We start from the raw sequence: 17626 nt of genomic DNA on the forward strand, positions 1-17626 counted from the left end.
GATTAATTACTGAAAATAACAGATAAAATATAAAGTTTTTTCTTAACAAACACTGATAACTATCTGGACATTATAAAGGATTTCGCATGTGAAATTTCAAAAGTTTCTGACGCATAAAAGTATTTTTAATCTTAAAATGAATATTACTTTGCATGATAGATAGACAACATTCGAAAACAAAAAAAGGCATGAGAAAAACATTGCTTTACAAACCTTTAGACTTAATAATAAAAAAAATTATATTTTGCGAATGAAAGCATTGTAATGTTTACTGATAATCTGCCCAATTTCATTAACATTCACTTAATAATTTAAAACTATAACAAGCAGAATATGGTTATGAGGTCAGTCCCAGAGACCAAACCCGTGCTGAAAGAGTTAAAACGTAGTGCTGGCCTACTTTTAAAAATAGGGTTTTCATGGTCACTTGTTGCACTGTGTTATGGAGATGTGCTCCTCCGGACTCTTAACTGCACTTTCATCCCTCCTTTTTTTTTTCTAGTGGAGCATGGGAGTTCTTCCCACTCACCAATTCCTAGCTGCTGGGGTGGACTATGCAGGATACCTCCTCCAATTCCATTCAGTAGAGAGTAGGATGGTGGTGTTCTGTCCATGTACTACAGTTCACCCCTCTGGCCAGGTTTCCCTCATCCAACTTTTACCTGGAAGTTTAGTTCACAGTAAACTGGTATTGAATTGGCACAAGACCAGTCAACATCAGTCCTTAATCAGTTGCACAGCAGATGTTACTTTCCCATTCTGCCTCACTGGGCATGAGGTGAAGGTGGTAAGGACTCTCATTCTACTGCAGCTCAAAAGCCAAATTCCTGGTGCTGCCCAGTTTTGAATGGGAGTTAACCCACCTTGTATGGTCTGATGTGCTCTACCCACTAAGCTTCTATCTTCTGTCCATCTTTGCAACACTTCCCTTCCGCTACTGGGCAATGAGTGTACCATCATACAGACGAGGTGCAGTCTCCCACGAATGTACCCCGATACTGTTCCAAGATATAGGTTGTCCCACTCCACGAGTTCTATTAAGGTACTTCCCAAAAGGGGCTCATCTAGGTAATATTTCGCACTGGTCCCTCCACCACATCATTGTAGGATTTTAGCGAGATGTGAATAGAGGTTACATATCATATTGGAAGTTAGCATTTTCCACCACTGAAAATGTATTTCTGATAAGTACTTACCTCCTCCTCATTTCCAGCACATTTTACTTTTTAGCCTAATCTTGATGGGATGGTTGAACAATCAGTATAGAGGGAACCAGTTGTGCTTGGAGGCAGTGTTGCACTGCTACTGGTGGAGGGTTGTAACATGCTTGATTGCATGCAACCATGCAACAACATCACGTGGAAATATGAGAGATTAGGTGGGAACATCAAGGTTAGTGGCAAGTGAAAACGTTTGCATATAGAGGAAAGCATTGAATTTGGAAAAGCTAGATGTGAAAAGAGGTATCTATCAGAAATACATTTTCAGTTTTGATAAATGTTAACATCTCTCTACTTCAGTACCAGATAGCCTAATGTGTAATAGTATAATATTTCTGACCCTAAGCATTCTAAGAGGTTTACATAGTGTAGCTATAGTGCTATTTGAAGTTATATGGTGCAGTGGTGAATAGTTTCTGAAGTAAACATTTTTTGCTGAAAAAACTTGGTACTTACCTCCTCCCCACTTCCAGTGCATTTTACTTTTTAGCCTAATCTTGATTTAATGGTTGAACAATCTGTAGGTTTTTTCACTCGCTGCTAGTCTTGATGCTCCCACTTAATCTCTCATATTTCCATGTGATATTGTTGCATGCAATATAGAATGATGACTGACACTAAAATTTGCTTGCCAGGTTCTGAAGTTTTGGTTATTATAGAGCTTGTTGACAGTTTACCTACTGCTACCAAAGAGCATTCTGTTTTTGTGGTGCATATACAAGATATTGTAAACCAGAAGAGCTGCTTGAAAAGTACAAGTAACTCCTCAGAGATTTAGGGATAGATATAGAAATGTGAATCTTTCAGAGGTGCTCCCTCAGTCTTGATAAAGGAATTAATTACTTAGCAATATCCAAGATTTAAATGAAAGATTATCAGGGATATGCTCATATAAACAGGTTGACTAATTAGACCCATGAGGTAGTGTTCAGGGTAGGTGTAAGTTACATGCTGGAAAAGGACTTCACAACCCTATGCATATCAGCAGAGTCAGTTTGACTGACCTTGTAACCACCATGTGACTGTGAAACTACACATAATATACCTCAGAAACTACTAAGTGTATTTTCACAAAATTTGGTAAGCTTTTAATGAACATTACATGTCTGTTGTACATTAAATAAGCAGATTTTTTAATAAAGCTTTTTTACTGAAGTGTCTGTGAATTTATGAAGCCTTTACTTAGTCTGAGTGAATGGTGGTTTTCATGCTAAGAACATAAATACTTTTCATATTTCATTTGCATAACTGCTAGACCTCCTGAAAGAGTACCAAGTTTTTTCAGCAAAAAATGTTTACTTCAGAAACTATTCACCACTGCACCATAATGAGTTATTACCTTGCATGCACTGCTGTGTAAATTCCTGCACAAGCTACCACTTCTACATGTTTCAATGTGTATTGTATCAGCTTATGATAATCACCATCAGACTATAACCCTCTACCAATTAGAGGGTGAAACATCCTCCATGTGCAGTAATCACCATGAGCACCAGCAACTTTCTTTGGCACTACTTGCCTTCAGACATTTCTTTTTTTCATAACATTTACTAGAATTTTTATATTTATTGTTTTAACTTTTTGTTACAATTTATGTAGTCTTTCTTTCTTTAATTTTCTTGATTATCTGAAAGAATGATGCAATAATTTAAACCTGTCAGATAGAACTTTAATTTTTATTACTTCTATTTGATTTTCTTTGAATCAACTTTTCCATTTACCAATTCCCATTGTTTAATACATCATATGGGCTTGTCCAGTACTTTTCGAGGTCATCATTAGGCCTATGCACCATTACCATAACACACTCATTTTCTTTCTAACTAATAGCAATAAAAAGAAAAAAAATGTCTTCTGCACAAACAGACCACAACAACTTCTGTTTCAGGGATTAACTGGATTATATATTCATTTTTCCACATTTCTTAGATCTCCCAAGGTTTATAACATTCCTTAACAGGAGTCATCCAATACTATAATAATGACTGGAGAGACAGTGATATTACTGCTATTGTGCACCACGTGATTGTTTCAATTTTGATCTTAGACCCATGAATCCCAACCTCTCACTTCTGTTACATCAGCTGAGTCTTTCCTATCTTGTGTTTCATCACTGTTGTTTTTTCACCTGCTTTTGCTTCTCATTTCCTCTTCCTTATGTGAATCAAATAATCCCACTTTCATCCTTCATTAGTTGAATTCCATGGGTTTGTGTCTTTTGTTTTCTTTCTCCAGTTATGTTTGAGAATCTCAAGCTTACTTGTTGCATATGCCTCCTTCACCTGAATCTTTTCTTTAAACTTAGGGTTCTCCTCTTTTTTTTCCTCCCATTTTTTTTCTCTCCTTCTACTCATCTTTATCTCTTACTCAACTTCTTTGTTCATTCTCTTGCTTCACCTTCATTAGGAGGCTTTACATTACAATCATATCAGCTTTACTGCTGGCAACTTGAACATACCTGCTTTCTAACTTGCTCTCAATTTTCATCTTCCATTTTGCACCAGTTATCTTTGATTCTTGGGTGTATTTTGTAAGGTTACCTTACTTTCTAACTTTTGCCTCTCTCAATCTTCTATCCAGGGCCTCTGTCTTGCACCTCTTCTTTGTAATGTAGTGTTTTTAGAGCATTTCTTAAACATTGGCATCTTGAACTGATGCAAATGTTCAGCAGTAGTCTCTGCTCATATTGGTTTCTTGCCTTTGGGACCAGGGACTTCTTATTGGGATTGCCCCCTTTTCTGTTGCTTCTCATCTTGTTACTGTCCACTGTCCCTACTCTTTGAAGACTAGCCACCACAGGTTTTAGGTGCAAATTATTTATAGAGACACTGATTAACTCCTGTCTTGTGAGAGCTCAACTCTCCCACTTTTTTGCACTGTGAACTTATTTTGGTACAGCCTATTGAGCTCCTCAGGGATTTTTCCTGTACTTCTTTCCACCTCACCTGTTTTAAATGCCATGGGACATTTCCTCAACCTCATCCTGGGGTTTTACTTCCATCTTTTTCTCATTCTCACAAAGATGGGATTTTGTTGGCTGGACTTTTATCACTTCCTATTGCACAGTTTTTTTACTCTCTTGTATATTCCTGGTGGTAATTACATGGTTAAAGGACTCGTACACTTTCTCCACATCCAGATTTTTCTGCCTGCATTTCACTTTCTTCACTATGTTTGCAGTGGTCAAACATTTGGATCCCAATCCTTCTATATGAGTTGACTTTGACCACATCTTTTTTCATTGAGTCTGGTGGGTTTTTACTTGGAGATTACAGTCATAATGCCTATTGTTCAGCTACTCTCTGTACTTGCCCCTTCCATTATGTGACTTCCTTCAGTAGTTATGTCAGATAGGATGGCTTGTTTGGCTTTCCAATTCAGTCTGAACCCCCCATCCTATATCTCATTTATTTAAGGGTCCCTCTCACTTAATATGTGTGGCAGACTCAGCCTCTTTCTTTTTGTGTCTCCTTCTGCTTACATTGTAATAGAATCATAGTTGTTACTGATATGAATTAAGAATACTGGTGCCAATATACTAGTAAGAATGCTTTTATCTTAGACGTATTTATTGAGATTGTATGAAGTTATATAGATTAGAGATTTGGTGTAGTGATTCACAATAATTTGCTATGCCAAATGTCAGAAATGCAACCAGGAGTGCACCATTTTTGGTTTATTGTTATCTACTAATGAGCATATGGTTGCAAGAGTTGAAGTAAGGGAACATTTGATGAAGAGTGATCATTGCATAATTAGTTTTAATGTTTTGCTACATGTAGAGATAAAAAGAAATGAAACTTTGGTTTCAAAATCTTTAAAGGTGAATTGTTTGTATTAGGTCATCAAGAAATTAATGTTGCATTTTGGAACACTTTCATTAACCTCCCCAAAAAATCATACATTACATATAATAGTTAAACGAACCACATAAACGTCACGTCAGTGTAGCCTATATAATGTGTAAAGTCTAGTATACTGTAATCCCTTATAGTGATGGTACATGATGAGACATACATTTAGCATGTAATGCTGTTTGAATACAAGAAGGGAAACAATGCCTTTGTACCCACAAAGAATATCAAAGAAATGGAAATGTTTTGAACATTAGTAAGTGTCAACGATGGTTCAGCAAATTTCCTTCAGGTGAGTTTAGCCTTAAAAACTGTGATGGCAGGGGCCGACATGTTGGAACTGATATTGATGCTCTGAAGACAATACGTAAACATCTAAGGAATATTGGAAAACTCCATAAAGAAGGTGTTTGGCTGCCTCACGAACTCTCTGATAATCAACGTTTCCATTTTTAGACAGAATTGTCACCAGTGATGAAAAATGGATTCTCTATAGGAATATTAAATGCCAAAAACAATGGCTCAAACTGAGACAAAAACCACTTCCGATCCCAAAACCTGGACTCCATCTGCAGAAAGTGATGCTTTGCATTTGGTGGGACATCAAAGGAGTAATTCATTTATAACTCCTCAATCCACAGCGAACTGTCAATGCAGAGACCTATAGTCAGCAACTGGAACATTTAAATAAAGCCCTTTATCAGAAACGCCCTTTACTCATCAATCAGAAAGGTGTTCTTCTTTTCCACAACAATGCATGTCCATATGTGGCACGTTTGATGCAACACAAGATTATGGAGTTGGGTTGGGAAGTTCTACTCCACCTGCCATATTCTCCAGATATGGGGCCATCAGATTACCATCTTTTTTTTGTTCGCTGCAACACCATTTTAATGGGGAAATGTATGCAAATGTGGAAGGTGTTAACGAGGACATCGACAGTTTTTTTTGCTTCAAAGCCAAGTGATTTCTTTAATCAGGCCATTAACAACCTGATTGTAAGATGGAAAAGCAAAATCGATTAGAATGGAGACTATTTCATTTACTAAATGTTTTGTTTGGGTTTTTTCATCTAAAAACAAGCGACATTAAGAAGAAAAAGGTAATAGGGAAGATCAAACCTAATTGGTTCATTAAATGCATAAAGAATAAAATCAGGAATGAATGCTCTAAGTTTAAGAAAATGTACAGAACTATAGGAAAGCTAGGAGATTTTATTAAAATTAGGAAATCCAAAAGTGCTTATGAGAATTTTCTGGCTCATAATGCTCAAACAACAGCAAGATTTTTTTTTAGATATTTAAAGGTAAGAAAAATTTGTAAATGTGGATTGGGCCCTTAACCCTATCACTCCGGGTATCCTTTACTGCACATGACACAAGGTTTTAGTGTCTTACATTCAAAATTTTATGTTATACAAATTAGACTAGCATAAAATCTTAGCTACTAATCCATATTTTAATAGTATATAAGTTTTAAGTTCTTCATTCTACAACGCAATACTTTAAAAATCCTAAATTTCTCGTCATGTGACCAATGTGACACATTTTCTTTTAGCATGTCATCTTCCCTATTTTATCCACCACCCTTCGAAAAAGTACAAAATTAAACATAAATTACTCATTATAAAATCATCATTGTTCAGACAAACCATAGTTTTTTGTAGCCTTCAATTCTGTTTTGTTACAGAGCTATCGAATAGAAAATCAGAGCCCTCCTACCAAACCTACCTGTAGCATCCTCTCTTTCAGAATTTCTTAATAGTTCTCTCTTATGTTTAATTATATATTACGTATAATCAATAAAAATCAAAATTTTCATCTATCAAATGATGTATTGTATAACGTTATGTTCTCAACAGTTAAATTTCAATTTCACTCAGATTACCAACATTGTTCCTGTGAGAAAGTTAACAACTATGTTGGATCAATTTGTAATGACTCTTGCCTCATAGTTAGAAAGCCAAAAAAATTTTGAGAGGTAAGAGAATTTGTCTAATTTTTGCATGTTATTAGTCAATATTCTTTGGTGCATTATTTAATTAGATAAAAATTAAGTGCATTGCTATCTATAGTGTAAAAAATTAAGGTTAACACTCTTTGACAACTGACAGCAAGAAAAAAGATTGGTTAAGTATTTTATTTCTTGTTTTTCATGTTTATTCTTTATGTATAATTATAAAAGTAACTAAAATGTAAAAAATAGGGATCCTTTTAGGTTAGTTAAAATTAGATTAGGAAAAATAAATAAAAATAATAATATAATAAAAATGTTTCACGAGGCACGCAAGCAGCTCTTAGTAGCTTGTGGGTAATGTAATTCGTTAGCGTAACATGAGCTGGACATTCCCGAGTGATTTAAAACTTATAAAGGCATGAGTAGTAGTTAGACATGGTCTAAAGGGCAATAAAAAAAGTAAAATGTAATTATTATATAGATGTATACTGTTACACACTTAGATCTACTTAGGATAAACAAATGTAGTTCGATGTTACAATTTGAAGTCATTCTAGAGAGGGAAAAAAAAAGTAATTTCTATTTGTTTTATTTTTATTTTTTGGTGGTTTTGACCAATTCAGTTTTGAGATAAGGTAGAGAAAATTAAAGATAAACCATAAAGTTTTACTGAAAAAAAACATTTGAAATGCATTTAGGAGGTTGTAGAGATTACGGAAAAGAAATTTGAGATGAGGAAAAGTATTTTTAATTTTAACATGAAAATTACTTTGCACACGGACTATTCAATACAAATACTCAATATTTTCATGGACAAATCTTTATTTTATTAAAAATACTTTGCTAAAAATATAATTTTTTTTTATAAAAAACTTATAATATTAACTGAAAGACTGTCAAATTTTGTGAAGATATACTTGCTGTATTGAAAGTTAAAAGTATTAAATCTATAAAGACTTTTAACAAATACAAAGAGGTCATGTGGTCTGTCAAATTGACCAAGCCCATGTTGAGAGAGTTAAATGTGGCAATGATTTTGTTGAAGACTGTGAGATGGCTGAGCTTTTAATTGTTTTTTGTTTTTTCGGTTTTCACAAGAGAACATATTGGCAATAGCTTTGATGCTTAGCATTCCCTGGGAAATTAGAATTGACCTGAAATAATGCTGATATTAATCCCTTGATGGTAAGTAGAAAGAATGAGAGTTTAAAATAAAGTACAAGGATCTCCTAAGATTTTCCTTAGGGTATTAAAGAAGGTCAAAAATCAGACATGTGAGCCTCTCATTTTTGGTAGACAGTGGGAAGGTGCTTGAGGCTTGGAGGGTTGCTTGTGTTAGTCCTATTTTTAAAGGAAGTGAAAAGAGTTGATATGGAAATCATAGGCCACTTAGACTTCTATAATGGTAAAAATTCTCATAATAACCTCTGCGATCACCAAAGTCTAGCTATTAATTATTAGCCTTTTTTGTTTCTCTATAACTAAATCCTAATTACTGATTAGTTTTTATATGGAAGTTTCAGCTGGTAATCTGCTGATGTCTGCTGTGTAGGTAGTGGATCATATTTGATTCTGGGACTTCTTGCTTCTAAGTCTGGTTTACTATCCACTCATCTGGGGCCTCTCCCATTAGAATGTGGATCAACTATTGGGGTATTCAGGTTTTGCAGATTTCTTTGCTAAGTTGACTCAATGTATTATCAATTAGATAAACATAGGTTTCTTTTATTTTTTTTTCTCATTTGTGACTTGTATTTTGTTATGTTTGTATTATATTTTACTGTATAGTCTTCTCTGGCATGTTGAGCTTTACAGAAAGATAAGTATTACTGAGTCTTGTATGTCTAATATGCTCCTTAAGTTTTATATTTTGTTGGTATATTTTTTTCAGTACTGAATTATATAATGCACATTCACAGAAGTTGTAAATTGTTTTTTTTTTTGGTTAGTTTCTTGGTGTTTAGGTGGTTTGGTGTTTACTAACTGTTATCATTGTGTTTTGCAGTTAGTCCACACCAAACTGCTTAAAGATCTAATACAAATAAAAATCTACATTTACTAAACCTTGCTTTCAAAAGAATATTTAAAGGTTAATCCTCTTCAGTGGTTATATGATATGTATTTCTTAAAACTTGTATATTCAAAAGATGACATGAGTAAATATCTGTACTTTATTTAAAATAACTGAATTTTAGGTAAGAAATAAAAGAATTTAGGATTATTATAATAATTTTTGTCTTTTTTTTTAATAGCATGTATGATGTACTACAAACTTAAAATATCTACAGTAATCAAAATGAAAGGCATTATAATGCATATTAATTGTTTTTAAAATTTATCTAGGTCATCAATAATGTATTCAGGAGAGAATCTGCAACATTTCCAAGGACCTTATTCCAGAATTCAGGAAGCTGGTGAAAACATCAGATTGGCTCATAATGTTTTATTATCAACAGAAAACTACGTGTTGACAGGTTCTTACCCAGTAGCATCAACATCTTTTGTTAACATGAGTTACAATTATGACAAGTTTTCAGGGTTTACACAAAACCCTGTTGCCACATGCAACTCTAATGCAAGTTATTATGATGTGAATTTATATCAATATGTTAGAGATTACCAGTTTGCTGGAGGTTTTGTAAGTGTTCCTAATGTTTATACACCATGGTACACAAACAACCAGTATGAAGAAGCTAGTATGACCACTCAGGCAAGTGGAACTCAGCATTTTTTTGATCCCAGAACATGTCAGTCAAATGACATTAACCAGTCAGGTCAGTTCAGTGGAAGAAACTATGTAAGAAAAAACAGCAGAATAAATCAAATTAGAAAGACAAACCAACAGTGGGACAGTAAAAGAACTAATGAAGGTGCTAGCAATAGGAGTATTAATTCCGATAGAAGCTTAAGCAGCCAAAGTACAAACAATAATAACAATGAGTTACAAATGTCTGAGTTATCAGAACGACAACAAAGTGTAAAAAGTGAATCATCTGAAATTGGGCCTAGATCTGCAGAGTCATTGTTTTCCGAAGCAATGCATGCGGAGGCAAAATGTGATAATTGCAGTTCTAAATCTAATGCAGAGCTAGAAGAATCTTCTAAAGGTTATAGAATGAAAAACAAACATGTAGGTATAAATACAGAGAGAGAAAGCAAAAATGAAAGTAACAAGAAAAAGGGGGTTTTTCTTGCAGTTAGAAATAGGAGAGAAAATGATAGAACATCAAATGAACTAATTGAAAGAAATATTACTCATGAATGTAATAACTGTGAAAAAATAAATCAGAAGAGTGATAGTTTTCAACAGTATCAAACTAAAGGTCTTAGCCAATCTGAAGTATTTCCTAAAAAAGAAACAAGAAAGAACAAAAAAATTTCTGATTTAGAGACTAGGGAAGAAAACATCACCAACAGTGATGTAAAAAGAGGAAACAATCACAGGACCAGAGAACATGATCATACTTCAAAGAAAAGGGAGGAAAACAGAAATACAAATTGGTATCCTGTAGCAAATAGCTCTGAAAGAGCCAGATATAAAACCTACGATAATCACATAGAGCATGTTAGAAAAAACTTGGGCATGGAAAATGAGACAAAATGTGGAAAAAACTGGAGAAGCAAGAAATGGAAAACTTCTGATGCTTGGACTGGGGATAACTGGGGTAAAAATAAAAACTTTTTTTCAGAAAAACATTCAAGAAAAGTGATGTCAGAAAAAAGTCCCCATCATTTAGATGATGCATACAATCAAAGGACTGGAAAAAAAACTAGCAGCAGTGAAATGAGCCAATCTTTACAAATTCTCTCTGAAAATGCTTCAAAGAAAAATGATGACCATGAATATCAAAGCAACCATCATCGAAAGAAATACAAGGGAAAGTTGTACTTGAAGACCAAAGGACTAAAAGGTTCACAAAGTGTTTGTAATGAAGATGATGCCACACAGCGGGGTGAGTCATGTTTTAATATTAGATTTATATTTATAGAATGAAATAACATGTAGTGTTGGGCTATTTAATTGATTACCTATGAGCAGCAATTATATTCATTGGTGTTATACCAAGTAGTTGATTAATTGAAATTCCAATTACATCAATTGTCTCAAAAATAATCAACTAATCAAAATTAGTGTTTTTGATTATTCCAACAAATTATTAATCAAAATTACTAATTTTGATTATTACAACAATCCAAGTAGTCAAGATATTGCTATTGTGTTTAATTTGGAAGACAACTGTCTGACATCACCAACTGCCAACTTTCTTTCTTCCTTGAACTGCTGACAACAGGAAAAACAACCATCTGGCAGCACATGCCACCAACTTTTCTTTTTTCTCAATTCTTGCACTGTTGACTAGAGGGGAGGCAACAGCTGCTCATCCATCACCAATCTTATTTTTATGGTTTCTTTTCCTTCAACTACTAAGTAGATTGAAGGCAAGTGGCTGGCAGTACTCACCACTAACTTTTCTTTTATTTGCTGCTATGTACCATGGTTTGAGCAACACTGTACTTATTAGTCAATCTAATGTAATTGGTTAATCCAGCCATTGTTTAATTTATTAGTAAATACTACTAATTGCCCAGTTCTAATATCATCGTGAAACATCCACACTGGATGATACTGATAGAAATTATGAGCAAAAATTGAAGGGTTCAGAAACGGACAGGATCTGCACCTTTAAGAAATATTATCTCACACATAACTTCTGTGGAATTTTTTGTGCATGCGACAAGCCTTGACCAAACTCTAACCCCTATATATGTCTATGTATATTCAGCTGTCCTATCATAATGCTGTAGCCCTCCACTGGTAAGAGGGTAACACAACCACCATGTGCAGTAATCACCATGAACACTAGCATATTGTCATAGGCTCATTCTTTCTTCAGCACTGCCTGTGATCAAATGTTTTTTCTGTTCTTTTTGAGTTTCTAGTCAATTTAATTTACTGCTATTATTTAGTGCTACATTACTTTTGTCCTCGTGTCACTTTTGCTCCATCTACCTAATTGCAAATATAAAAAATAAAGGCCCAGTCATTCATCTTAAGGGATTTTCACCAACTATGTCAACAGCAGCTGGAGGCACATTATTTGTTCATGAAGTTGATGTTCAGTATTAATCTGTTTCTTTTAATAGAGCAAATGCTTGGCATGTGACAGGACTTGGATTTTAACCTGTGGTGTGGTACTATGATTAATGTGGACATCAATTAACGTGATCTTATATGGCTGTTGTACACCATTGCATGACAACATGTCCACTGCTATTGTACATCAGGTGGTTGGTTATTATATGCCTACTTCTTCTCCAGTTGAGGTCCCTCATCATTCTGTTTCATTGCCTTATGTGGAGCTTGCCTCGCCTGTGGATGATTTTGACCAGCTTTTGCACCTCCAGCCTTTGCTTCTGGCCCTTTTCTTTCTGTTGAAGAACATGTACTTCCTCCTTTTCTGTTTGCTATGTTCATAACTCATGATGAATTTTGGGTGGATTTACTTTGTGGTCCTCCTTCTGTTTCACCTTCAAGTTGGTCATTTTTTTTTGTCTCCTGGTCTTCGTGACTCATTTGCTATGTCCTAAGGTCATGACCCTTCTCTCTCTTTTTTTTAATCCCAATCTCATATGTTCCTTCTATATGCTTGGGGCACTTGTATTTCTCCTTCTTTACAGCAAATTGTTCCTCTTCATCTAAGCTTTACTTCTTTGTCTTCTCCCTTCACTGTGGCACTTCATCACAATTATGATTACTTTTGTGGGCCACCTTTTCTTGTTTGTTTGTCCCTTTGTCTTCTATTTCTTTCCCTACTGTTGGTTTTATCTTGGTTTCTCTGTTAGTTGGGTCTACTTGGTCTGGATACTTTTTGATTGGGAGTATTACCAATACCATGGCTTTTCAGACTGGGGCTGCTCACCAACAATCTTCCTTCAATTCTCTGGTTTCCAGACTCACTGGACCACTAATGCCTCTGTTGGCTACTTGACCTTTGGAGTCCTGTGAGGCAACCCCTCTCCTGTTCCATGCCTTATCACTTCTACTTGTCATTCTCCTTTCTCACCGTGCAGGACAACGAGACACTTGGAGGTAAATCATCTTTGGATCAGATTCTTAGCTCTGGAACTTTCAGTGCATGCCTCTCTCCCCTTACATATCTATAGTAACCCTTCATTGGTTACCCTTGGGTTGTGCAAGTTCATTCTTCAGGGCTGTCGTGCTTTTCTTACTTCATCTTCTCATCTGTCTTCTTTCCTTTCATCTTCTGCATCTTTGACACTTTTGGAGGAATTTTATTGAATCTTGCCATGGAGATCTTGGTATTGAAGGCTCTTTACTCTCTTTCTGTGTGATCTCTGACTTCTTTACACATGATTCCACTTCAGTGGGTTCTGGAGGACATGTAGTGCCTGCTGATTAATCTCTTATATTTTGTACTATTTTGTCTGTACATAATGATGATGATTTCAGCTGCCTAGTTCCTCCTCCTACTTGTGTCTCCCAGTCACGTGTCATTTCTGGGAAAGTGTTCAGGCCTCATTTCCCTTTGGTAGACCTGTTAAATCTTATTTATTTTCATTATATTTCTGCCCTTCTCTGTAACGAGCTGTGGGGTCAATTTTAGTGTTCCCTGAATCCCTCAAGCTATTAAGAGTCCCAGTTGTAGTTTTGGTGACCAATTAAGTTTGGGGGTATGTATACCTTGACCCCCCCACATAATTTGGATATGTTGTCGTTCTGGCCTCCACCTTTTGTTTTGCAGAGTGTGGTGTAGTTTGTTCCTTGATGGGGATCAAACCCCCCTTACTTTGGTTTTTGAGAATGACACTTGTTTGATACCAGGTGATTGTTTTGGGGGGTATTCCCAAATCTTGGTAGCCCAGGGTTAGGTCAGCCCTGTTGCTTAACTTCAGTTGGCCTTTCTTTTCTCCCATACCCCCTTGTCCCTGTTCCTCCCCCTGTTCAGTTCTGGCCTCCCAAATGTTTGCTGTCAGTCCTTGGAGCACTGGTTTTGGGACATCTGGTGATCTAGATGTCTTCTGGTGGGAGGGGTTGGGGGCCAGGACAACATCATGTACATGGACTCCCAACACTAGAGTTTGGGGTTTGATTCCACAATTGCTCTAAAACATACACACATTCTTACTCCATAGGACAAGGTACAACAATGTTTTCAACTGCTTTGCCCAAGTTTGGAGATAATTTCTCACAGATCCTTGGGTTCTGAGGTGTTTGCATTTGGTCTGATCCTTTTCCGAATTTCCCTCCTCCTTGGGTTTCTGTCTCCTACCAGTGTGTTTAGTATGTTGTTACGTATTACAATGTCAAATGGTCTGAAACCGAGCTTAATGATACTTTAAATTTAATACTCAAATTGTATTTTGGATTTAGCAGTTAAGTAAAAGCTGATATATAGTCAATTTATGATATTTGCTAACAAGATTGATACATACAATTTTTTTTAACACAAATACATTTTAATATACACACAACAACACAACTTACAATAACAGTTATTACAAAGAATGACTTATAAACAAAAGTTTCACAAACTTACAAGCAATATAGAGTCTTCTTTCTAGTCTGGAACTTCTTGAATATCTTATCGAGGGTTCACTATGAGTAAGTTCATTATGATTTGACATTGGTATAATTCAATTAATAGGGAGCTAGCTAGCTTTGTTCTTCATTATTCACCAGCCACACATGCCGAGTTTTCCACCATGAAGTTATATAATGTTTTTATATAAATACTAATGTCCAATGAGAATCCAGATGTTAACTGATATGTAATGTTCAAAGTTTGTAAATGCTCCTGGTCAAATATCTGAAGTTTTCCGATTGATAAGTGTTAAAACAATCACATTTATAGCTTCTGAAACTTATAGCAAACCAATAATAGATACTCTTTTTTTTTTTTTTTGGCACGTCGTGTTGGTTATATTTATGGTCGTGTGGAGAGTTTCTCGAAATTTCAGTTTCAAGTAACAGTACTGAATCTAACACAAGCATTTACATACACACATATATTGTTGATTCTTACTCTATATAATCTTCTACAACTTTGGAGAATAGGAGGGAGTTTTGCAATACATATTTAACAGCATAAGCTACGTATGTTTCTAAATATAAATTTAATCTAACAAATGTTGATATTAAAATAAATATATAATAATAAATCCGTCAACTCCCTCCTTATAGAATTAAAAATTGGTATTAGACAGTTTATAACTAAGATATTATGTATATACATTGGCAACAATACATTACTCAAAGGATTACAAAACTTCAATAATCATGACAGTACACAGCACAATTAATACAAATAATCTTGTGATCATAAAATTACATAGTATGTGAGAGTGCATCAGCACAAATGTTATCAACCCCTTTGACATGGATTATCTTCAAATCATACTCTTGTAATGATAAACTCAAATTTAACAGTCTTCTGTTTTTGCCCTTCATTTGGTTTAAAAATGTCAACACCTTATCCACACCTTTTCTATCTTGCTCATTAATATTCTCTTACTTTCAACTGATTTCTCCTTCTACTTGTGATCATCTTCATTCTGACATTCATATCTTCACCTTCTCCTGTTCTCTCTGTCATAAAGACCTGTTGCTTTACTTTCTGATCATTCCTTTCTTCCAAAAACTGGACTGCCTGGGATTGTAATCAGTTGTTTTTCTCTCTTTTATTTCCTCATTATCTGATCCTTCTGTTACTGATCATCTTTTATTTCCAGTTAAGACTGTCCTTTGCTATCCTGTTTGGACGTCATCATCGCTTATTTTTCCCATGACTTACCTCTTTCCCTAGGGACTTATCCCTTTCCACTTTAACTGGTTGAGTTCATCAGCTTATCTGTTTGGCTTGCTCCTTTTTGGATGAGTCTGACCAGTGTCTTTTTAATGACCTCCCATCAGACTAGGCTTACTACAGCCACTCCTGTCTTCTTTTAATGCTGATCTTTGGTTTGAGATCTTATAGATTTGGATGTGGACTTCTAACACATTCATCTTCCATTATTTACATCACTGGACAGTTTTATGTGTTTCTGGTTTTTGCCTCCCTCTGATTACCATTATGTTGTCTACCTAGGGACTCTAAATATTGAGATTTGTCTGTTGACCTTCATTTGCAACTCTTTCACTGATCTAGTTTAATTTCCATGTCCCTTGCACATTTCATGACATCTCAATGTGTACAGATCTTTTTATGCAAATTCAACAATAAAAAACGGAGGATGAGGCAAAACACTGCATATAACACCATGTAGAACTAAATACTACATTCATTATGTTTGATGTCAATAGATCCCACTGAATGCCCAGCATTGCCTCACAGGGAATACTTTCCCAAAATCTGCATTGAGCAGTGGAGTACGGAAAGTGTTAAACTTATCAACACCTGTTTTGTGCCCACTGTTGAGATGGAGTTTTCTGCAAGACTGCTTTGGCAATATATACGTACATAGAATTGACATGTCCATTTCCACACCCTTTACAAATGAAAACAAACTGATGTAGTCTTGCCCTTACATCTGTCTTATGCTTGCTGTCTTTAGTCACAGTAGTAACCCATTGCACTATCTCTTGGTGGAGACCCAATTCCAGATGATTTTGCCTGCTGACAGTTGTCTACACACACACACACACACACACACACTGGTGTTCTCCCCTATGTGTATATTCAGTAATTCTGCACATTGTCGCTATTCCTCATGCATTAGATTTAGAGATTTTGTACATGTTGCTAGCTTTGAGTTATTTCTCACATAAGACACATGTTATAATGTGAACTGTGCTAATGCATGATTTAATCATTGTGCTACAATAAACATCCATAGTAAGATGGTTTTACTTTCCCCTACTGCAGTAGATCTCCATAAGCACTATGCACTTGAAACTAGTTTCATTCTTATCCTCAGTACCGAGTTTAATGGACATGTTTCTTTAAGTTTAAACTTAAGAAGTTTCATGGGATTTTCACAGTTAACTTTCTTTTGGTTCCATTTAGTTTGTTTTAACTTCAATTTTAAGCTATGTTTCCACTAAATAACTAAACAAAATTTGTTTTGATTTAGAGAAGTGCTACAACAATGATCTTAAATTCTCAAGTTACTGTGACTACTTCCTCCTCCTCCTTAGGTTCTGGTGATGTTGATAACATTGTTCCTACTTTTTAATTCTCATCAGAAGCTTATTAACTGTTGAAGATGTTACCACCATATTGTGGTTTCTTTGATGCCTTCCTTGCCTCATTTCTCTGTATCTGAAGTATCTTTATTGGTAGTCTGAGTCATATGATTCATTTAGAGATATGTCAACCATCTGCATTTGTGTCAGTGAATTCTATCCAACTCTAGACCTAAAAATCAATGATTTGACACAAAATTCAAATTTAATTATGCTAATGTTCAATACAATGTCATACAATGTAGGAATAAGTTGTCTTGAATGAAAATGGTACTTTTGAAACAGAATGATTTTCTTTCTTCACCTTTCATAGATTCACAGTTACCATTCACAGCCATTTTCAAACTCGTAACATACAGTTTAGGATTGCAAGACAGTGAACTCCTATATTT

The 17626-nt window shown here is 35.2% G+C and overlaps 1 protein-coding gene across 1 annotated transcript in view; it reads left to right on the forward strand.

Annotated features, from left to right (window-relative positions):
- Positions 1 to 17626, forward strand: part of LOC106478619 (transcriptional repressor NF-X1-like) — a 96026-nt gene that overhangs the window by 13018 nt on the left and 65382 nt on the right. The window contains exon 2 of the mRNA XM_022382245.1: positions 9374 to 10983. Coding sequence (XP_022237953.1) covers positions 9374 to 10983 — 1610 coding nt within the window. The remainder of the gene's footprint in view (positions 1 to 9373; positions 10984 to 17626) is intronic.

This window comes from Limulus polyphemus, unplaced genomic scaffold, assembly GCF_000517525.1.
Source record: "Limulus polyphemus unplaced genomic scaffold, Limulus_polyphemus-2.1.2 Scaffold233, whole genome shotgun sequence".
In the NCBI taxonomy this organism is placed as follows: Eukaryota; Metazoa; Arthropoda; class Merostomata; order Xiphosura; family Limulidae; genus Limulus; species Limulus polyphemus.